General features: G+C 45.4%; 2 protein-coding genes across 5 annotated transcripts in view; both read right to left on the bottom strand.

The window, feature by feature from the left end:
• Positions 1 to 167: 167 nt before the first annotated feature.
• Positions 168 to 2126, bottom strand: Guca2a (guanylate cyclase activator 2A). Its single transcript, XM_020167382.2, has 3 exons — positions 1968 to 2126; positions 874 to 1081; positions 168 to 429 (listed from the first exon to the last, which is right to left on the bottom strand). The coding sequence occupies exons 1-3, from the start codon at positions 2040 to 2042 to the stop codon at positions 365 to 367; spliced, it is 348 nt and encodes a 115-aa protein (XP_020022971.1). The 5' UTR covers positions 2043 to 2126; the 3' UTR covers positions 168 to 364.
• A 13166-nt stretch (positions 2127 to 15292) lies between these two features.
• The window catches only part of Foxj3 (forkhead box J3), a 128058-nt gene continuing 120368 nt past the window's right edge, over positions 15293 to 22982 (bottom strand). For all 4 annotated transcript variants that reach the window (XM_074080432.1, XM_074080431.1, XM_074080435.1 and 1 more), the window contains 2 exons: positions 20583 to 20690; positions 15293 to 18533 (listed from right to left, as the gene is read on the bottom strand). In XM_074080432.1, the coding sequence (XP_073936533.1) occupies positions 18418 to 18533; positions 20583 to 20690 (224 nt within the window). In that variant the 3' untranslated portion in view covers positions 15293 to 18417. The remainder of the gene's footprint in view (positions 18534 to 20582; positions 20691 to 22982) is intronic.

Genomic DNA, 22982 nt, shown 5'->3' with positions numbered 1-22982 from the left:
AAAAAAGAACTTGACACTGATCTCACAGTGGACCAAGTGTCTGTATTGGACATCCAAACCAGTTCACACGTGGCTTAGTGACTTTGGTGACCAGTTTCCCAGAGCAGGATAGGCATCCATGAAGTGGAACTGATGGAAGGATAAAGGAACAAAGGCAACACCAGGAGTACTTGAATCTGATTTATTAGCTGGGGGCTGGCGTGGATCTTGGGAGGCCAGGTCTAGGGGTGGGTCCTCTCTGGGCTGCCTTCTCCTCACTCCTCCCAGCCCCCAGCGGCTAGAAGTGGGGGTATCACAGGCCACCCTTCCAGCAGAAGAAAGGGCTTCCTGCGTGTTGGGGAAGAAGGCAGCCAGCGATGCTGCCCTAGCATCCGGTACAGGCAGCATAGGCACAGATCTCACAGGTGCTCGGGTCGTGAGCGATGGCCTCTGGACAGGAAAGATGGGGCCTGGTGAGAACCAGTTTCTCATCCCTCCAACCCCCTGGCCTTCCTTCAAACAGAGCTTGTACAACCACCATCCAGCCTCCTGGAGAATGCCAGCAGGCCTGTTCTTTTTGACCCACAGGGTTTTCCACCCCAAACATCAGCACATGGACCACTGTAGACGGCCAATCAGAGCAGAGCTTCTATCCAGAAAGGAGACACAGCTAAGACCAAAGGATGGGGTGCATGCTCCCTATCAATCCATCCTCACAGCAATTGGCAAGTTACCAATTACCAATTACCAGTTATCAATTAGAACTGAAACAGCGTGCTTAAAAGACCCGCCAATCAGAGCCGAGTCCCTCCTCCAATCAGAGCACATCTCTTCCTCAAAAGCCACCAATCAGAGAATTCTCCCAGCCCCGCTCGTGGAGAGTAGGCGGCTCACCCAGCCTCTGCAGGATCTCCTCGGCGTTGGGCTCTTCGCAGAGCGGCTTGAGTGCTTCCGGAAACGCTGGGGAGCCGCATTGCCGGGGAGCCCCAGGCTCAGAAAGCACGGGCGCAAGCTTCCTGAGGCTCCCAACCTTGGACTCCGGGAGTTCCTGGAGGTCCTTAAGCTTCTTCACTGACTCCAGAGGAAAGGAGAAATCTCCATCCTGAAAGAGACAGTCAGAGCATGAGACCAGGCTGCAGCTGCTTGCGTCCCCCAGCACTGTGGACCCCAGCCTGGGTGGCACGCGGAACAGTGTGTACACGGGAAGACGACGCTCCCCTGAGGTAGCCTGCCCTCCTGGCTTTGCCTGTGACCCTGGGCATACTGGAGACCTTAGGCTCTGCAGTGTCACCTGAGGAATGGAGAAATGGATGTGGAGCTCCAAGGACACAGAAGGAGCTAGTGTACTAACTCTGAGGGAGAGGTGCAGAGGCCAGGATCCAGGCATCCTAACTCTACATGGCCTGCCCAGGCTGCCTTCCCTCTGCCTGAGAGTGTATATAGCTGGGCACTGGCCCCGACCTCCAGTCTATGGCCTGGTTTTTGTGTGAGAAACAATAAAAGGCCTCCAGGGGCCTCTTGAGAGGGCAGGACCTCTACTGGGTGCCAGCCTGGTCTGTGGCTGGTATCACCTGGGTAGGCACCCCCATCCATCAGGGCCTCCAGGATGTCCATGTGATTCCTGGAACCCAGACCCATGCTCACACTGAGCACTTCGCAGCTGTATGCCCATGACCAGTTGTAAAACTCTGAGGACCAGTTCCTTCCTTTGGAAAATGAAGCTAACAGCGCCCTGCTCCCAAGGTGCTGGTGGGCTGCAGTGACAGATGAGGGAGGGAGAGCAGGGACCACTCTGTGGTCCCCATTTTGCAATGGATATTTCTCTCCTGTCTACCTTGGTCCTCTCTCCTTCAAGTTTGAAGGGAAAGGTGTGCATGGCTGGCAGTACTGACAAGGAAGCCCAAGCCTCAAACCACTCCTCACTCCAGCCCAAAGATGGCGAGCTCTCTTCAGGGAGAGGGCTGAGCCAGGTAGAAATAGAGACATACCTGCACGGTGACGCCCTTTGCCAGGGCTGCCCAGGCCCCCAGGAGGCACAGCGTGGAAAGCAGGAAGGTGTTCATGGCAGCAGTGCCCAGCAGACAGGACTGACAGGTGCTGAATGTCAGGGGCAAACAGTGGGGCTTTTAAAGAGGCCAGGGTTACTCAGTAACTTTAGGACTTGTCAGTGGCTCATCTGCTGCCTGTCAGGCCTCATCAGATAAGGCAAAGCCCTGGGAGATAAGAGATCAGCCGAGCTTGGAAGAGCCCCAGCCCCTCCCTGGGCACCACTTTGACCCACAGCTGGGCTGGGTCAGCATACACTCAGGGCCTTGCTCTGCAGACCCAGCCCTGTCCTTGAGGAGGGAGGCCCAGACCTTGCCAGGGACACTGATGATAGTGACAGCACAGGGCAATTAGAGTGGGGGTGAGGGGGCGTGGAGGGGCCATCTGGCCACTAGGCAGGGTGCCCAGGAAGGTCTTCCCAAGGAGGTGGTGCCAGCACTAAGGCTGGAGAATGGAGGACATTTCTTCTGAGGAGGGCAGGGTGAAAGGCTGAAGTGTTCCATTACGGATAGCCAGGTGGTGAAACTACTTGGAATATTCAGGGAAATATGAGTAAGTCAGCCTGGGAGAGGGATACAGAATGACACAGAAGGCAGGTTCTGGGCTCAGCTATAGTGACTTCAGGGAGGGACTCAGCTCTACCACTCCCAGACCTGTGTTCAAATCTCACCTACTGCCCCATTTTGATGCATGTGACTTGGGCAACTGGTTTCCAAGTCTCATTGTTCCTGTGTCCTCTGTGGGGATCAATGCTAATACCTTTCCCATGGAGCAGGTGCTGTTGTTCTGAGAGTTAAATGCAGTTTTCAAGGGTTTAGCCCAGAGCCCTGCATACAAGTTCTTCGGTTTTATTTCCATCCGCAGAAGCCCTTGGTCTCCACTGGCCCCTCTGGGAGCCACATGGCTGTCTGAGCCATGGCCTGTCCTTATCCTATGTTGGCCTCTCCTTCCTTTCAGTCCTGCAGACCTAGTGTGACAGGCCCTCCCACAGGCCTTTGAGTGGGATTACATGGTATGGGCTGTGCCCCTCCAATCTGCCCCACTTTGGGACGGAGTGTGCCCCAGCACAATGCATGGCCACCAGTGATCTGTGCTGCGTGGGACCCAGGATGCAGGAGAAAGGATATTTCCATCTTGCTGCTCCACAAACATGGCCAGATGCCTGACAGCTGGGACAGGCAGCTCCCTTGGGCAATATGGAAGAAGGGACTAGAGGTAGCAGAGCCTGACAAGAAGGGAACTACAAAGGGCCAGGAGCATGAAGTAGTCCTCCCACACTATCCTCAGAGCTAGAGTCTGTCCCCTCGTTGATGTGTGAGTGTGTACAGATGCCTGTGTACACTGCGATATACACAGAGGTGCAGAGGTGTGTGTTGTATGTATGTCAAGGTGTCTATGTATGCACCCTGAAGGGTGTATCCATGTGTACATGAAGGGTATCTGTATGCATGCTGAAGTATATGTATGTGTGCGCTGAAGTATGTTTGTACGTACAGAGCGTGTGTGTGTGTACATTTGTGTATATGCTGTGTATGCACATGTATGCTGAAGAGTATATACGCCAAGGGATGTGTGTATGTGTGTATGTGCTGAGATGTGTGCTTTTGGGTATGTTGAGGTGTGTGTCTGTGTATGCCAGGTGTATGTATATACAGAGGTGTGTGCATGCATGTATGCCAAGGTATGTATGTGTATGCTCCAGGTGTGTGTGTCTGTCTGCCCACCTGCAGGTCTACATCTGCAGGTCATCCATCATATGCTGGCTTCCGTTAGCTGAGTGCAGAATGGGCACAAGCACTGGTGAGGGGAGGGCAGGGTAGGGATGCGTGGTGCAGGTGTGAGGGGCCGGGTTTCAGGTGAGGCAATGATGCAGCTAAGGGGATGCCTGGCAGGGGCAGGAGGAGCACGGCTCTACTCAGAGTGAGCCAAGGGGGTGCTGGGATGATACAGGGTTGGGTGGACTGGGCTGGGCACCATCATCAGATCTGACTTAAGGGTGAATTAGAGTGACCTTGAGGGAGCAGCCTGGATGGGAGTTTGAGTAAGTACAGTCAGGGTTAGAATGGAGTTGAGATGGGACTAGTCTCTAAGGGCGGTGGCTGGGGGGCAGTTAAGATTGGCTTATTTGGAAGCCAATGGATGTGGAGGTTGGTTCGGCCTGGGTTAGGGCTCCTTGTGGAGCTGGGACCATGGCTGAGTTTTCAATTCAAGTGGAGGTGTGGTAGGGTGGGGTTTATGACCAGGGTTGGGTCTGGGATGACGTATGAGGCTAAAGCTGGGCTTTGATTTGGCATTAAGGATGGGGCTGAGCGGGCTGCTGTGTGCTGACTCATCATGGTTCTTGAGTCTCCCCCACAAGGTGTGGCTGGGTTGGGGGGTAACGTGAGGGGCTTTGGTTCATGCTGCCTCTTCCTCCCAACACCTCCTAGCCTAAGAGGAAGGTATGGAGGGGTTGGGACTGCATGAGTAACATCACTTCACCCTGTGGGAAAGAGGAAGTGGCTCCTAGGCCTTGGCCCTTTGGGTCCTGCACATCCCAACCCCACCTCTGACATCTGCCCTGGGAAATAGGAAGGAACCCACTCTTCTTCCCTCATGCACCACCCCTGCTTGGTCTGGTGTGGGCTGTGAGTTCAGGACCCTGACCTTCCTTCCAGGGGCATACAGCCTCAGCAGCCTGCACTGATGCTGCCAGAAGCTGCATCTTTGGGTCTTCCCAGAACCCCAGGCTTCCTGGGCCCCTGACCCACACCCCGAATCCTGAGGCTTGGTCTTAAGCACCCCACACATCTCATCATTCTGAGGCTCTTAGGCTGTTTGAATTCCCCACACCCTGAGACCATCTCTTCTGTTAAACTCCTGTACTTGCACAGCTTCCCAAGCCACACCACCTCTACCATCTGAAGACCACCAATAATTACCCCAAACCATCAAAGGAGAGTCAGACAGCCAGCCTAGCATTCAAGGTAACCATCAGGATGCTGCTGAGCTCACCATTCAGCCAGATCCCAAAGGCCTCAGATTAGGAAGGAGGGACCAAACCTGGAGCCAGAGCTCAGGTCTGGGAGCCAGGCATCCCTGGCTTAAAAGCCAGTTCCACCATTTAAAAGCCATGTGGCCTTTCTGAACCTTAGTTTCTGCATCTGAAAATTGGTGACAATAACAGCTCCACTGCAAATTTCAGCCAACCTAGGTTAAGACCATTTCCTCTCCCATCATACACCTTCTCAGTCTGCCTTGTCACCAGTCTGTGAATGGGTGTGAACAGGAGCTGTTGAGGCCCCAGGGCTCACACAGGGCCTGGCTGGCATTCAGTGGGTGCCAAGTATGATGGGGTCAGGGAGGTGGCAGTACTTGTCATGATCGTAATAGTGACAACTACAGCTAAAACCTACTGAGATTTGTTGTGCCGGGCTCTGGGCTGAGAGTTTGTTTTTTTAATTATTATTTTATTGTTCACATGTGCATACAAGGCTTGGGTCATTTCTCCCCCCTGCCGCCACCCCCTCCCTGGGCTGAGAGCTTTTCAGCTGTGGAAACCAGACTCACCCTGACAGGAAGCTGGGGACTCTACCTACTGTGGGGGTACTCTGGCCCATTCTTTTGGACCAAGAGGTTGTTCAAAGACTATGTTTGGGTGACCTCATTGTGGTTCCCATGTGCCCATTAAAGTTGGGTCCACTAAAGCTAGGTCCTCCTAGGTCCAGTTGACCTTAGCAGGACGGCCTGGAACAGAGAGCTCAGGTGGGAGCCTGGAGACACATACTGATCTGTGTGACCTTGAAAGGGGTGTGGCTCATACTTCACAGCCCCACCTTTTAAAACCTGTAAATTCATTTTAGAGGGTGTGACAATCTCTGCTTCCTATGGGAACCCATGGGAACCCACAACAGCCTGAGACTGACATTACGATGAATATGAACCTCCCAACAACTCAGAATACATAAGGAATAACTGTGCAACCCATTTTATAGCCGGATAAACTGAAGTTCAGAGGCTCAAAGAAGTTAAGAAAATATGACTTTCCCAAAGGTGCATATTTGGCTGCTGGTACAGTTTGCATCGGTTGTACAGTGCACAAAGGCACCTGGCCAACAGAAAGCTTAAGTGTAGACACAAGCATAGTGCTACCTCAGCCCAGAGGAGGGCACAATTTTTCAGATTTATTGCCAGATGGACTTGGTGGCAGCTGCGGTTATATAGGTATAAATTCTAGAACAAAACCCAATTCTCTCAAATGCCCAAGAAAAACCTAAATTTCCACTCAGTCCACTACCATACCTCCTGCACTATCATCTCAGTACCAAATGGCCATATTTGCTCCCCTTTCCAGAAAAGGGGAAGAAAGGAGTGACCTGAATCAGATCAGGCAATACAGCCCATTTTAGAGGCAGAAATCAAGGGTCTTACAACAGTGCTCAGTCACATGGGGAGTAGATGCCGAGTTAGGAGTTGAAGCCCATTGGCATGAGGCCAAGTTCAGGCTCTTGTGAAGGGATCCCTTCCCTCCCCCAGGGCCCAGGTGGGTTGGCTCCTTCCCTTGATGCTACAGGGGCAGCTGGGGAGTGGACAGAGGGTGTGTCTGCTTGTTCGACAGCAGTGCCATCCCCACAACCTGGCCAGGATGAAGTGATGGGGCGCCCATTCACCATCTGCTCTCACTCTTGCATGACAACATCTGCCTCCTCCTCCTCCACCCCAAGCCACAGCCACCAAAACAACCTCTCACCCCAGAGGATGTCAGGGAAGTAAAGAGACACAGCTAGAGCACCCACCATGTGCCTCTCCCAGAGCCTAGGGCCAGATGGAGGTTAGGACATGGGCACAGACTCCATGAAGCTCTGAGGGAGACATGAGACCATGAGAGGACGACAGGTCTGAAGCTACAGGTTCCAGGGCCAGGCCACAGGATGCTTGCAAGCCAAGGGGACATTTGGAAGGGTCCCTGATCAACCTGAGCTGTGGACCAAGGAGTACAGGAGAAAGCTGGCTGGCCTGGGCTGAAACAGAGCAGGGGGCAGAGAGAAGACTTTGAATGCCAGTTCATGGGTGTTTGCCCCCAACCTGGTGACAGTGGGAAACTGTGAGAAACTTCAGTGCAGGGTGACATGGTAGCAGAGCTGTAATGTAATGATCATGGGGCTGCTGTGGGGCTCAGAGGGTCAGCTCTGGCTGCAGCACAGGTTCAGAAGGGAAGGAGTGTGTGTTCCCTCTCCCCCAGTGCTCCGGGAGGGGAAGGGATGGAGGGGAGGACATGGGACAGGAGAATCAGCCATTCGTGGCAACTTGGCTGCAGATGGAGGAGGGAGAGATAGAGGGAAGACCACTCTTCTGAACATATGTGGAGTGCCTGGCTGGTTGCTCCCCATCTGGCTTTTCAACACTTAGAGGTAAGGTGTTTGATCTCTGTTTTACAGATAAGGAAACTGAGGCTCGGGGAGAGTAGTACCTTACTCACAGGGAATTCTAGGTCCTTCTGACTCCAAGGTTCACATTCTTTTCACTGCCTCAAGTATTGGTTGTGCTGGCCCTCAAGGCCCACAGAGAGTATCTCTGCCACAAGCTGAGTAACACAGGACCAGGTGAGGAAGCTGGGATGGGGCAGGGGAGGAGCTGTGTGGGGGCAGGAGCAGAGATAGATCTGCATGCAATCCAGCTCAAAGAGGTATGGTAGCAGGGAGCAGCAACAAGACCAGGTCATGGGTGTGATGAGAAAAAGGAAAATTTGATTCAGACCAGCAGGGCTCAACTCTGACAGTGCCTAGGAACAAAGCTTGATCCCAGGCAAGTGTCACCTAGGATAAGAGTCCTTAGAAGAAGAGGAAGAGACTAGTAAGTCATTGAATTTAAGTGAGGAACCATATTCGTTGAGAGCTGTCCTCCTCCCTCCTGTCTTTAGCTTAAGAGGACACTGACACACAAGTTCCAGTCTCACACAATCAAGAGCATATTCAAGGCCTCACTCACAGTCCCCCACACAGAGCCACACAAACTTACGCCTGCCCATACTCTCAGGGTACTAGAATGCCCTGCCTGCCTCTGCCTGTGAGCATCACAGAGGCGTGGGATGTTGGGAATTGTCTTCTGATGTCTTTGTTGCCATCGTCTGAGACAGGAAATTGATTCTCTGACCATCTGGGGGCTGCAGTGCTAGAAACACTGACCCAGTGACATCAGCCAGCTTGGAAGAAGGGTACAGTGATATGAGAGAGGTTAAGGGAATCTGGGGAGGGTGGTGGAAGAGGTAATCTGCAGACCAGCGTGAGGCAGATCTGAGTTCCGTCCTCTCCCTGGAACTGGCAATGACCTTTGGGCAAAATTTCACCTCTCAAAGTGGCAATGCCCAGCAGTAAAAGGCCAGTAATGACACAGACCTCACAAGGCAGTTGGGAGTGATAATTCAGATAATAGCTGTCAAGTACGGGCAGGGACTTGGCAAATGGTGGCAATAATCATAATGTTTGTGGCAGCCGGTGTGTGTGTGAGGAGACAGCGAGGCCCACTGGGGCTCAGAGGCAGGGTTGGGGAGGGTGAGGTGTGTGGCTGGCTCAAACCACACCTGCCGAAACAAGGTCAGCCTCTGCCATCAGCTGATTGAGAAGAGAAGCAGAGGTCTGGGGTTGGCGGGCAACCTCCCTCAACCCAAGCCTTGTTGGGGACAGTGGGTGTCAGAAGGGCTGGGAGGAGACTTGGTTAAGGTAGCTGCAGGGCTAAGAACTAGGACTCCTTGGCTTCTCTAGCCAGCAGAACTCCATCACAGAGAAGGGGGACATAAATTCTGGCTCTTTGGGGTCTCTGTGTTTGGGAGCACACAGCTTTGGCGGGTGCAGAGGAACACCGAGGTCTAGGGGTAAAACAATCCATCCTTAGAAGGGCACACAACTGGCAGACCTGACCCCTGGTGGCCACAAACACTTCCTGCAGCCTCCTCTGTGTTCCCAGACCCTTTCTCTGTGAACAAAGCTGAAGACCTGGGACAGAACAGCACACTGCTGAGGACTGCAGACACAGCTCAGACTAGGCCTGAATTTCCCACTTTCGTGATGCTATTATTACTTCTGCCACTTAGCAGTTGATGACCCTGGGCAAGTAAGTTTATCACTCTGTAGTTCAGACTCATTTGTAACATTAGATTTGTAGTAACAGTCTTGGCCCCAGATAATTGAAGAGTAAATGTGAGAATTTATAAATTATCAAGTGCTTGGGAACAGTATCAAGTAAATGTGCTTAATAAATGGGTGGCTGTTCATCCTGTACACCTTGGGGTGCTGCTTTAGATATGGGAGCTGGAAAGAGCCCTAACTTGGGGTTGGATTCTGGTTTTGATGCAGCCAACTGCCCAATGTTTTGTACATGCTGACTAGTCACATATCATACTGAGGGGGGAAGTGCAGGGGAAATTTTCTAAATAACTCTTGAAAACCCTCTAGGAAGGCACCAATGTTGTGGAGAAGCATGTCTCACACTAAGCCAACATGGCTGGTTTTTCTAGTTCTTGGTTGCAGGCTCTATCTATGTGCCAGATGAAGCAGCTGATTTGTACCCAAGGGCAATGCTACACAAAACATCAGCTACTGGACCCATGCTCAGTGGCGAGATACATACCCAGAGGTACATGGAAACAGATACCAGTTACGGTCTGAGATTCCACTCTTCCATCTCAGTCACTTAGAGGCACACACCATCTGTCTCAGGTGGGTAGTCAATAACATTTTTATTAGTTTATTTGCAAATATCATACACAGAAGGCATTTTACTTTTATAGCCACATTTTTATTAGCACACATTAATAGTACAGGGTTTCATTGTGGTAATTCCACAGATACGTACAATGTACTTTGAACAAGTTCATCCTGCTACTTTGCCAAAAGTATTTATCAGCTATCAATTTCTTGGTGGAGTCTTCAGGATATTTTATGTATAAGATTACATCATGTGCATATATGGATAATTTCTTCCTTCCTCATTTATATCCCTTTTATTTCCTTTTCTTGCCTTAATGCTCTAAGAATTCAAGCACTATATTGAAAAAGAGTGGAGAGAATGGATACCTTTACCTTGTTTCCAACTTTAGAAGAAATGTTTTCAGTTTTTCCCCATTTAGTATGATGTCTGTAGGTTTATCAGACATAGCCTTCATTACATTGAGGCATGTTCTTTCTATTGTTTGTTCAGAGCTTTTGATCATGAGGGATGCTGTATTTTGTCAAAGGCCTTTTCTGCACGTATTGAGATGATCTTGAGATTTTATGATGGATTTTGCTTCAATTTCATTGCTCATTATGTATCTGTTTAGGAGGTTTATATTTTCCTGGTTCAATTTTAGAAGGCCATATGCATCTAGAAATCTGTTTCTTCTAGATTTTTCCGTAAGAATGTTTTTGAAATATTCCTGGATCCTTTGGATTTCACTGGGTTTGTTGTGATATCCTTCCTTTCATCTCTAATTTTTATTAGTTTGGATATTTTCCCTTAGACTAAAGGTTTATTAATATTATTTATCTTTCCAAAGAACTAAATTTTTGTTTCATTGATGGTATTTTCAGCCTGTTTCATTAATTTCTGCTCTAATCTTGATTTCTTTCTGCTAAATGAGGGTTTGGCTGATTCTAGGTTTGTCTAGGAGCTTGAGATGCACCATTAGACTATTTGATATGTTTTTTTTTAATGTTGGTTTTTTTTAAATGTAGCCGTAAACTTTCCTCTTAGCACTGCCTTTGTTGCATCCCAAAGGTTCTAGTAAGTTGTGTTCTCATTTCATTATTCTAGTAATTTATTGATATCCCCCCTTATTTCTTTGATGACCCGTTGGTCATTAAACAACACATTGTTTAGTCTCCCTGTGTTTGAGTCTCCAGGTTTGAATATTTTCTAGTTTCTTTTGCTGTTGATTTCTAGTTTTATTCTATTGTGTTCTGATAGATATAGTACTTTCAACTTTCATACATTTGTTAAGACTTGTTTCATCTCCTAAAATATAGTCTATTTTGGAGAAAGTTACATGGGCTGCACATGTGTATTGTGCAGCTGCTGGATGAAATATTCTGTAGATGTTTAAGTCCATTTGGTCTATATAGTGTTAATTCTGAGTTTCTTTGTTGAATTTTTTTTGGGGGGTCTGGATGACTTATCTATTGTGAGAATGGGGTATTGAAGTCTCCCACTATTATCGTATTGTCTGGTAGGGTTTAATGAAATTGGGTGCCCCCATGTTTGGTGTGTATATGTAAACAATCACCTCCTGATTGTTCCCTTTATTAAGATAAAGTAACTTTGTCTCTTCTAATTTTGAAGTCTATTTTATTGAATATTAGTAGGTTACTCCTTCCTGCTTTTGGGGTCCATTTGCTTGGAAAATCTGTTTTCATCCTTTCACCCTAAGCCAATATTTGTTTTCTGTCAGTGAGATGCATTTGTTGTAGGCAATAAATAGTTGGGTTTTGCCTTTTTTCCTTTTTGGTGGGACTGGAATTTGAACTCAGGGCTTTGTGCCTGCAAAGCAGTCTACTGCCTGAGCAACACCTTCAGTTCATTTTGCTCTGGTTACTTTGGAGATGGACTCTCTTGAACTGTGTTTGCACAGGCTGGCCTTGAACCATGATCTTCCCAATCTCAACCTCTCAAGTAGTTAGGATGACAGGTGTGAGCCACCAGCACTCAGGTAAGGGCTTAGTTTTTAATCTAACTCGTCATCCTTTTTCTCATTTGGAGAATTGAGACCATTAACATTCAGTGTTAATATTAAAGGACTGAAGTATTTCCTGTTGTTTTTGTGATCTCTGCTTCTGTCCAAATCTTCATTTGCTACTCTACTTGTCTAGTGGGATTTATTCTTTGCTGTATTTGCCTGGTTGCGTTTATCTTCCTGTTCTATGTGTAGTATCTTTTGCAGTGCTGGTTCAATGGTCATGAATTCCTTTAGTTTTTGCTTATGGTAGAACGGCTTAGTGCTTCCTCAATTATGCATAGCTAAACGCGTTAATCTATGTTGACAGTTTTTCTTTTTTTCAGGATTTAGAATATGTCATTCCATGCCTTCCTTACTTTTAAGAGGTCCTGGTGAAAAAAATCAGCTGTTGTTCTAATGATTTTGCGTTTTGTTACGTGACTTGTGCTCCCTCTTGCAGCTCTCAATAGTTTCGTTTGTTCTGTACATTCAGTGTTTTTAACTACCTATCTAGGGATGTTTCCCTTCTGATTTTCCCCATTTGTTGTTCTAGAGACCCTCTGATTCTCAGGATTACGGAAATCTTCTGTTAGTTTATTAAACATATTTTCTGTACCTTTAGCTTGTGCCTCCTTTTATACCCATGGTTCATAGGTTTGGTACTGGGGCTTGAACTCAGGGCCTATACCTTGGGCCACTCCGCCAGCCCCTTTTTGTGGATGATTTTTTTTGAGATAGGGTCTCATGGAACTATTTGCCTCAGCTGGCTTCAAACCACGATCCTCCTGATCTCTGCCTCCTGAGTAGCTAGGATTTTAGGCGTGAGCCACTGGTGCCTGTCCCCCCTTTTTTTAGTGGACTGAATTCCTCTACTCTGTATTTGGTCCCTGATACCCTATTTTCAACTTATTCCAGTCAATTTCACTTTTTCAGGATTTCTGTATCTTTTCAAATTCATCTTTCATAGCTCCCTTATTTCATTCAGGTGTTTGATTCTCTTTGGGTTCATTCAGCTGTCTATTTGTATCCTCTCTGAATTCATTCAGGTACTTATACACATCCTCTGTACTATCATCAATCATTTTTATCAGTGTTCTTTTGAATTCATTGTTTGACATTTCATCTGCTTCACTATCGTTCAAGTCCTTTATTGTAGAATTGTTGACTTGGAGAAGACAAGTTGCCTTGTGTTTATTTGTTGGGATTTACACATCTGAGGCCAAGTCACTGGTTGGAAGTTTTATTCACATGTAGTCTTTCAATTGAAATAGTCTCAATGTTCAGGTAGGATAATATAGTGGCCAGGTTTAGATGCTATTTCTCAATTTCTCACCACTGGCCTAGGGGTTGTTTTCAGTAGTCAAGCATTCACCTATGTGCTCAGAACACCAGATATGATCCTTAGCACTATTCAGATGGAGATAAACTAGTTGTGGAGTTTCTTGTAGAAGGGTCAGATGTCCACTTCTAGACTGCTTTGTGTACTGGGAGCTGCTGTTGGTTATAGGGAGATTTACAGCCCGTGGGCTGGGCAGGTTCCCCACTTGTTCCACATTCCACTCCCTCCACCCCACCCCACCCCCGCCCCTGCCTGTGTCCTCAGGGACAGCAAACAGAGCACTGATTTCTGCATTGGCTGGGGGAGAACTGAGGGATCTAGTTGCTCTACCTGCTAGTCTTAGTGCTTACAGACCCTGTCCAGCAATTCACCTCCCTGTGTTGGGAGGAGTCTGTGGAAGTCACATGATTCAGAGGATCTGGACATAGGGTTCTGACCCACCTAGCGTTCAAGGAGTCAGGAGACAGACCCTGACAGCCAAACACTAATTCAGCCAAAGGCTCTATGCTTTGTTTTTGCCCAAGCCTAAGGTGATGAGATTTACTCCTTGCCAGGGAGGGTGAGACCTTGGACCACCATGCCCTTCACTGTCAGACCTGCTGCTTAAACTTCCTTGAAGGACCACATCAGACCCTCTTCCTCTCCTCCTCCTCTTCTGGCCAACTCCCATTCAGACACTGTGGCAAGGTGTCCCAAGACTCCCTGAGCAGGGAGTGTTCACTGTTTTCAGGCCCCCCAGAGAATAGGTCCTGTATTAATGTCCCCTACCAGATAAGGAGAGCAACAGACTGTCCTCACTGAGGCTAGCCTTTCAAACTGGAGCAGTCATTGTTTCATTAAATCCCTGCACTGGGTTTCAGGGTTTCAGGAGATGTGGGTTTATCTTGCAGCTAGAATTGCCAGTCTGTTAGCAGGGCTCTCTGGCTTACTTTATGATGGTGTCTTCAGCTTTCCCACCCCCCTCCCAGGGAGTCAGGGGTGGGCTTGGAACTGTTTGCTGCTTTTCTTTGTTGCTGTGAGAACTCAGGCAAGTTAACCTTTCTAAGCCTGTTTTCTCATGTGTAAATGTAATAAATTAATGCTTCTGGCAGTGTTGTATAGGTTAAACTACAGCAGTCAAAGCCTGCTTATAGACTGTGAGATTGGTGAGAATTTCCCCCTTCTCAGGCAAGACTAATTACAGGTTCAACTCCACCTCCTCAATGTGCCTGCCTGCCCATTGCTGGGCCTCTCAAAGCCTGCTCCGTATCAATAAAGCCAGGCACCACAATTCTTGGAGAATGGCTGTGTTTGGTCCTTTATTAGCAGCCCAATACTTCTCCCACCTCTGTCCATAATCCTCACACTAATCCAGCTCCCACTTTCCTGGCTCTAATGTCAATGTCAATGGAAATACCTTCTTCTCTCATCTGTCCCAGGCCATTTCAAGAGTCATCTAAAATAGCCTGCAGGCTGAAGATTTTCCTAAGCCACTGCCCTGGTCCTCAGCACAACCTAACCCCTCACCAACAGAATCCTGCCTTGTCAGAGAGCACTTCCAGAGTAGCCTCCCTGGCCAGATTCCCTAAGCTGGCATTTGCTACCTGTTCTAGACAAGTCTGACCCCTCAGAGCAGGAACTGTGGCTTCCTCATCTTTGTGGTTCTCACAGGAGGCGTAGCAGAATATGTGCTCAGCAAATATTAAGCTCCACTTCCACCTTTTGGAAACAGCTCTCTGGGAAGGCAGTGCCATGGACAAGGGTAGAAATAGGTGGCAAAAAGAGAATTGCTTTGGAACATGATGCTTGGAGTCAAACCTCAGTTGTGTCACTTGCCCAACCAAAGAATCCAGATAAGTCATATACCTCTACCTAAGCTGTCCCCATGTCTATAAAGAGAAGGTCATAGTCCCTACTTAGCACCTGGAACATACTGAGCACCACCATGTTTTATGCTTCTGCAGCTGTTCTAAATGTTTAAGTGGACCAATTAGTGTAATCTCACTCCATCCCTAGGAGATGGGTATTATCCTCATTTTACAGGCAGTGTAAATGAGGAAAATGAAGCTCAGAGATTAAATAACTTCTCAAATTCACAGAACTAGTGAGATGCTGAATAAATGGTAGCAAGCTCTATTCTAAGGCACATACATAATGCATAGGACATAATCTCAAATACCCTGAGGGCTCTGGGGTTTTGGCCATGAGTTCCTGCATCTGGACTAGCTCCAATCTGACTTCCTCAACTGCAGCCAATGACACAGACCAACCAGGGCTGCAAATAGATTTAACATAATATATTTATTTTAAGTGCCATTCATGCATATCAGTTCTGGCAGCAATAATCCTAATGACACTTGGAATATTTCTTTACAGCACTAAACAGTTACAAAGAATGGGTGCCATTCATCATAGAGGCAGAATATGAAATCGTGCAATAGCAAAACTGTAGAAACATTAAAACACTGACTGTCCAACTGCAGTACAGAGAGCAGGTTGCGTTTGCACAAAAAGCCAATGCATTTTCATCACATATATACAATATAGATATGTACACATCACCCTCTGAATGAACAATATCAAAATACTCTATTCCATTTGAAAGTATCCCCAGATTGGTTCCCTCCCACTTCAAAGGACATTTGAGAGACACATATTTACAGGAACACACATGAATACATTTACATTTCAAAAACTGCCACAAATGCCAGTCAGATTATTCTCCTGGACAGAGTGCCCCCCATTTGATTACACACATTTATTCTTCTTTTCCCCAAAACTCTCTAGTTAAGTCCAAGACAGAACTTGCTCTGCATTAGCAACTACAAATAGAAATGACCACTAGAGGGACTCTCTGTACCTCATCAGCTAGCCATGTCTAGCCATGGCCCCAGAGAAGGCCTGTCCTGGGCCCTGAGCCCCGGGCCCCACAGATCACAGGAGAGTGGATGGGACTGGGTGGAGACTTTGCCTCTAGTGCCATTCTTGGTAAGTTTACTCATAAAAGTATTGATCACTGCAAATCAGTACATGGTTGCCAAACGGGAAATTAGCTTCACACAATTTGTAAAATTATCATCAGTGGTTCTCAAATCATTCAGAGTAAGAGACCGCATTCTAACACCCAAATTCTTTAAAGTGCACTTTGCTACTCAAGCAATTCAGTTTCAAAACAGCTATTTCGGTGTCTAGAAAGCAGTAACTTGAGACGACCACTGAAAATCTCTCCCATTTTTCAAGCTTTTACTCTGCAGGCTGCCCTCTCATCTTGCCTTGATCCTTAAGAGGGGCCTTGTTGGCTCCCTTTTCAGAATCCTCTGATTTTCACTGATCCAAGGGGCTGGAACTGAGCTTCCTTTTACATGCCAAGAAGGGTCCTTAACAACAGAGAAACATAAAGCTCTTCCTTTCTTCCCAATCTCACCACCCCTTACCATGGCTGGCTTCCATGATTCAAGGCAACACTCCATTACATAAACACACACACACACTCTCTCTCTCTCTCCCTCTCTCTCTCTCTCTCTCTCTCTCTCACACACACACACACACACACACACACACACAGAAACAAAGATGTTTCATTCAAGTAGAGATTACTCAACCAACGAATCACTAAGGCTAAATAAAGTAATTTAGCATAGCTGACAGAGACTAGAGATGCTAATAAGCAACCAGTGAGTAGTAATTCCTCCTTGATGTGATGGAACTTATTTTTAGTCCATTAAAACTGAAAAGATTTTTGCCATTTTTGCTCTAAAAAACTCAATTCAAAACTATTCATAAGTTGGGTGCTGATGGCTCACACCTATAATACCAGCTACTCAGGAGGCAGAGATCAGGAGGATTGAGGTTTGAAGCCAGCATGGGCAAATAGTTCTGTGAGACCCTATCCTGAAAACGCCCATCACAGAAAAGAGCTGCTGGAGTGGCTCAAGGTGTAGACCCTGAGTTCAACCCCAGCACTGCAAAACAAAACAAAACAAAACCCTATTCATAAGGAGGGAAAAAAAAATCTCATTCCTTCTAGCTTTATTATAAAACTAAGATAATCAACCCATGCAGAGTAACTGTGACATGACATGAAACAAAAACTACTAATAATAACTCCAAAGAGGTGGGCTTCATTTCAAAGAAAGTGGCCAAATGTCATACACAGACATACTGAAAAGAAACAGCAGGCCACTTAATAAATGCACCAAACACTGAGGCAAATAAAATCTGGGTATCTAACTCTCCTCTTCTTTCAGTGCTACTTAAAACAGAAAGGGCATGTGAGGAAACTTGCTTTGTAAACCCTGCTCTGATGTTCTGTTGCCCAAATGGACTCTGATTCAAATTCCAAAAAAAATCCTATTAAAACTATTACATCTCAATCAGCAGGAATGCTAAGATAGAGAAATATACTCACCTGGTAAAAGCAGTGATGGTAAAGACAATGACACAATGTCCCTCTGATTGTCTTGACTGCAAACTCTTATCAAGAAAAAATAATTCTGTGCTTTTAGACACCACACTTCTTAGTGAACCCAATAAGAGCTAAGCGTTCACAGAAGATAGCAATAAATATTAAAATAACACTTTTGAATAATAAATACATAAGCAAATGTGGAGGCATTGATTTGTTTAAAGAGCCAAGCAACATCCAGCTCTAATCAGTCAAACAAGTTTTAGAGCTGTCACACTGCAGATTTAGGAAACAGACACTGACAATGTACAACATATACTCTGTAATCCCCCAAGCATCAAAACAAGTTTGGTCAGTTCTTCATGCTGCTCAGGAACAATATGCCCCTCTGGATTGTTTGGAGAGTATCAAACTCTAGATTCCTAGTCTTACTGGGTAGAATTCATTATTACCCACATTTCTGAAAAAGATTAAATAAAGGAAACTGGGTTTTGGAAAAATCTGTTTTCTTTCAGTTCCCAACAATTAAAAGCATCCTGGAGAAAATAGCCTAACAAGGAATAAAAACTGATAATAACTTTCTTTCTAAAACATAATAATCCAATTAGAAAAAAATTGAAGCCTTTCAGTCATGTTTGTTCATATATTTACACATAACTATCTATAAACTGCTTGCAGCAAAATAGGCTCTGTCTGAAAAATCAGTCTGGCACTTGTGGTTAACATCAAACTGACACAAATATGCAAAAAGCCGTCCAAATCACACAAGAGTTAGGAGCTACATAGGGCAGTTGGCAGGGAGACAAACATGTAGTACTTGTTTGGGTCAGATAAAAGCAGTAGGTTATCCAGCTAAAATTTTTTTGATTGTCTTCAAATGAAATCTTGGTAACATTGGTAAAGTGATTAGCAACTTTGTTTTCTCAACTGGATTCTCTCAAACCTTTTCCTTCACTGCACAGGAAGGTGATGTTGGGGTCTGCTGCTTTGCAGAAACAAGCCCTACACAATTGAATCCCAATCAAAGTCATCCTGGATGTCATCTGGAGGCAGGGAGCGCCGCATCTGAAAGGCTTGGGAAGGCATCATGTGCTGCTGGTTAATGGCTCCGTGATGGCCTGGAAAGAAGAGGGCAGTATCAGTAGCAACCCAGGTAGAGGAGAAGGGTTGAACTTACCCCTACTAAGCATTTCCTATGTGCTATCAGACGGCACATATTATCACATGAAACCACACACATGCCTTCAACAAAGTGACTCTTATGAGTCTCACCTTATAGGAAGGGGACAGAGTTTAACAGAATGAACAAAAAGTTGAGCATGATGGTAACATGCCTGTAATCCCAATCCCAGCACTTGGGATGCTAAGGCAGGAGGACTGTGAGTTTGGCTAGGCTACATAGCAGGACCAGTCTCAAAAAAAAAGAAGATGAGCACATTACCTAATCATACAGCTAGTAAAGGTCCAAGACAAGACTTGAACTGGATTTACCTGAGTCTGAAACCTATGCTCATTATAGCATATGCAGGCTGCATGAGTAAAGTGCTGATGCAACCATTTGTTTTACAGTCTTTCTGCTCCAGTATGTGTTTCAGTAACATAAATCAGCTCACATAAGAATGATGAACAGGAGAATGAGGTCAATGTGCCCCTCAAGTCAGACTAGGTTATACTGAATTCTTCCCAGAGTTAATTTTTAGCCTACCACATAAGAGCACGTGAACACAGAAAACATAACACAGTGGACCACAGTAAACTGTGAGGAATGTTGAGCCTAAGACTCCCACTCTGCGGCATTCTTCTTCTTGATCACTCTGGCTCTGTGGAAACTCCAAATTCAGTGCATTCTGCCCTTGTCTCCATTATGTGACAGATTTCTCCAAAAACAGTTTCACTGTTTTGTTGTTTTTTTTTTTTTAAGTAGAGACTGGTATTTACTTGTAGCATTCTTTTATTAGAACTCAAACATATCCCTTTACTGTAGAATTTGTTAGTACAGTGAGTACAAAATTTGAAGTATCTCAACTATTTTTCTGAAAACCTTTTAGTGTACAATTGTATAGAATGCTAAAGTTTTCAGTACATCACAGTATAGCAGAAATGCCCACATCTTTAACAAAAACTTGTAACTTCCTCATCATGTGTCAAGAACTAATTTATGTAATTCCCATATAACCCTCATTTGATCCTCCTAACAACCTCAGGAGTTAGATAATATTCTTAGCTCCTTTCACAGACAGGGAAGTTGAAGCAGGAGCATTACGTATCCTGCCCAGCATCATTAGCTATTAAGTGGTGAAGCACCAAGATTCAAATCTGGCTCCAGAGCTTAATCACCATATCACACCATCTACAAATTAATAGTGAGTGCTCACAAAAGAAACATTCCTTCTCCTGTATCAAAGGACATGTCACTTGGTCCCAACTCCTTCTCTACTGATGGGTATATGGTTCTTTCAGGATTTTAAGCACCCCTGCCATTCAACATTACCTTTTGTTTTCTCAGATAGCCTAATAATGGGCACTGTGATATATGAGAAAAACAACAGACTCTGAATCCAGATATTGGGATTTGAATTTTGGTTTGGTTACTCATCAAATTGGGTGACCTGGACACATTCTTTCCTTCTGAGCCCCTATTTCCTCATGTAAGTGATCCCTTCTAGTTCTAACAATGTGCCTGTCTCCTAGCTAAATGACTTATTGTACATTCAAGAACCTAGGGGGGAAAAATTCAAACTAGTTACACTTAAAACTTACTACTTCTGTAAGGAACCTTCTGGAAACTACAGCTGGAGTTACTCCACTGAAATGAACACAGCAGAATCCCCAGGAACTAATCAAAGTAGATTCCTGAAGCCTGCTAAAGTCCTGTCAAAATCAAATATTCTCAACAATATTCTCTACCACCCCAGTTCTTAACACAGTCATGCCTTCTTGAAGCATCTCATTTATCACCAAAGCAGCTCAAGCTTTTTCTCTTTTTTTTGTGCTTCCTCAAGTGTTACAATGACAAGAACATGCCATTGCACCAGCCTTTGGTTGAGATGGGGTCTCACACTTTTTGCCTGGGCTGAGCTCAAATCAAGAACCTCCCAATCTCCACCTCCCAAGTAGTTAGGATTACTGGTTTGAGCCACCATGCCTGATAGACACACACACACTACCTGCCATCGCTGCTCCTGGAGTGTTGAGTGCCTGTGGGATATGAGGATAACCAGGGGGCGGCATCACTGAAGTAGGAAGATTTTGCCTAGAGTCTATGTACAAATTTCCTAATCAGATTAAAAAGCAGAAAGAGAGAAAACATGTTACCATAAATAAAACGAACCAAACAATAAAATGGCAATGGAACTGTTACCTAGGATAAAACTGTGCAGGTAAGGTGAGGAAAGAGAGGAAAGGAAAAATTACTCCCTTAAGATGCTAAAACTTTAGAGGGGAGGGCTGGCCTTTAGAACAGAGTACCGTACTAGATGTAACCACACTACAATGGTATTAATTCCAGTGCTGCCACCAACTCTCTGTAAAGTCTAGGCAAGTTATGTCTACTGCTGTTGTCACAGCTCATTACAGTTCAGAAGTACTTCCATATCCATAACTTCATCTGACACTCCCACTAAGCACAAAAGGAAGGCAAGACAGGAATCATTACCCCCATTCTAAGATGAGGCAACTGAAGCTCAGGAAGGCTAACCTGATTTGCTCAAAGACATACGAGTTTGGCAGGGCAAGGTCTAGAACCCAGATCTTCTTGCTCATAAGTTTTTTTCACTATCAATTATTTATCTATTATCTTAACTTTTGCACACTGAAAGTGGCCTAATCAATGTGTGCCCTAGTCAATTAACAGTGACTGAGAGCACAAAATAATAGTAAGTATTTGCACAGGGTAAAAGTGGTAAACCAAGCAAAAGTGATTAAAAATGTATTATTTTGGCGCATGGAGATGAAAAACAGGTCCATTTAAATGATATTTCAGAAGATTCTTAATGTAATTTCATTGACAGGAGCCATCAAATAATATTTCCACAATGCCAATTACACTGTATCATAAAGCAAAACAGGGAGGGAAACATGAACTTTCTCCAGTAACTCACAGCAAAGAAAGACCATAAACTGCTTCTTGCTGTTAAGGAACATCTGGAATTTTGGAAAGGCTACTTCCCTAAGGGTTTCTAGTATTTCATACAAATTACACTTGAATTCTAGCAATGTTGTAAAGGCAGCAACCATTTTCCCAGAGAAAACTAAGAATGGAAGAAAAATCTTCCCGTTCTATTACGATAAGACACACCAAGTCGGCTGCTCACAAGTTTTCACCTGCCATGGCAAAGTCAGACCTGTGCCCAGGCTTGAGATGGTCTCAGAGATGACCTAGTCTAACTCTACCTTTGTCCACACATATGGGGAAACAGAGCCAGAGAGGAAGTGACACAGAATCAGGAACAGAATCCAAGACTTTTTTCTCTTTTGTTTCCTTTCTTTTTTTTTTTTTTTCAGTCCTGGGGTTTAAACTCAGGTCTTCATGCTTGCTAGGCAGGTATTCTACCACTTCAGCCACTTCATCAGCTCTTTTTTGTGTTGGGTATTTTTGAGATAGGGCCTTGCAAACTATTTGCTCGGGCTGGCTTTGAACTGTAATCCTCCTTATTTCTGTGGCCAGCAGAATCCAAGACTTCTGACCCTTTGTTGCTGCCTCCCAAGATAGCATGCCTTTTGTCATAAAGCATACAATCAGAACTCAGCTCTTTGACCAACTGATAATAATGAGGATTTAGAAAGAAAGGAGAGGAAAAAAAGTAAAATTAAGATACTGTATTCTTGGGTGAGATTACTGTCCCCAAAGGCTGACTGGCAATCCCGTGCATTACTAGTGTACTTTCTAAAGTCTGCAAATGGCTGAAAAGGACTGGTCACTCATATCTCAACAACTTTCCAGACTTCACCCTACAAAATCTTAGCTCTCTTTCTATACATCCTTAGGATTCGATCACAACCCAAACACAAAACTGATTTTTACTAGGGGTTAATCTTTCTTTTTAATATTTCTTTTGCATTTCTCTTTTATGGCTAATTCTGACCTTAAAGTCAGAGAAGATGGAAATTAGAGAAGGGTTATAGAAATAAACAACTATCTACATTAAATACTCTTAGCCTTTTGAAATTCAGTCACATTCCTAATACTTTTATTTTCATATAGAAATTCCAATTGCTTTTCATTTTTCCACATTCTCATTATAGATCCCAAACAATGAGAACTTTTAATTCTAATACCCTAAGAAGACATAACACATTTTGACTTAATCTATGCAAATTTAACTGATATAGGGGGAGAAGTACTGGGTGTCATGCTCTCAACCTGTTTTTGCTTTAGTTATTTTTTTAGGTATGGCCCCTCATTTTTGCCTAGGGCTGACTTCAGATGAAGATCTTCCTACCTCCTGCACAGCTGGAATGACAGGCATAATCACCATGCCCAGCTAACTGACTGAGATGGGGGTCTCACTAATTTTTTGCCTGGGCTGGCCATGAACTGAGATGCTCCTGATCTCTGCCTCCCAAGT

This window comes from Castor canadensis, chromosome 7, assembly GCF_047511655.1.
Source record: "Castor canadensis chromosome 7, mCasCan1.hap1v2, whole genome shotgun sequence".
Classification (NCBI taxonomy): Eukaryota; Metazoa; Chordata; class Mammalia; order Rodentia; family Castoridae; genus Castor; species Castor canadensis.
Note: the sequence above shows the minus strand (reverse complement) of the source record. Positions and strands in the feature narration are given on the sequence as shown.

Coding starts and splice junctions, on each gene's coding strand:
- Guca2a (XM_020167382.2), bottom strand. CDS start 2,042: ATGAACACCTTCCTGCTTTCCACGCTGTGCCTCCTGGGGGCCTGGGCA. Junction 1,082..1,967: donor CAAAGGGCGTCACCGTGCAG/GTATGTCTCTAT, acceptor TGTCTCTTTCAG/GATGGAGATTTCTCCTTTCC. Junction 430..873: donor GGAGATCCTGCAGAGGCTGG/GTGAGCCGCCTA, acceptor TTTCCTGTCCAG/AGGCCATCGCTCACGACCCG.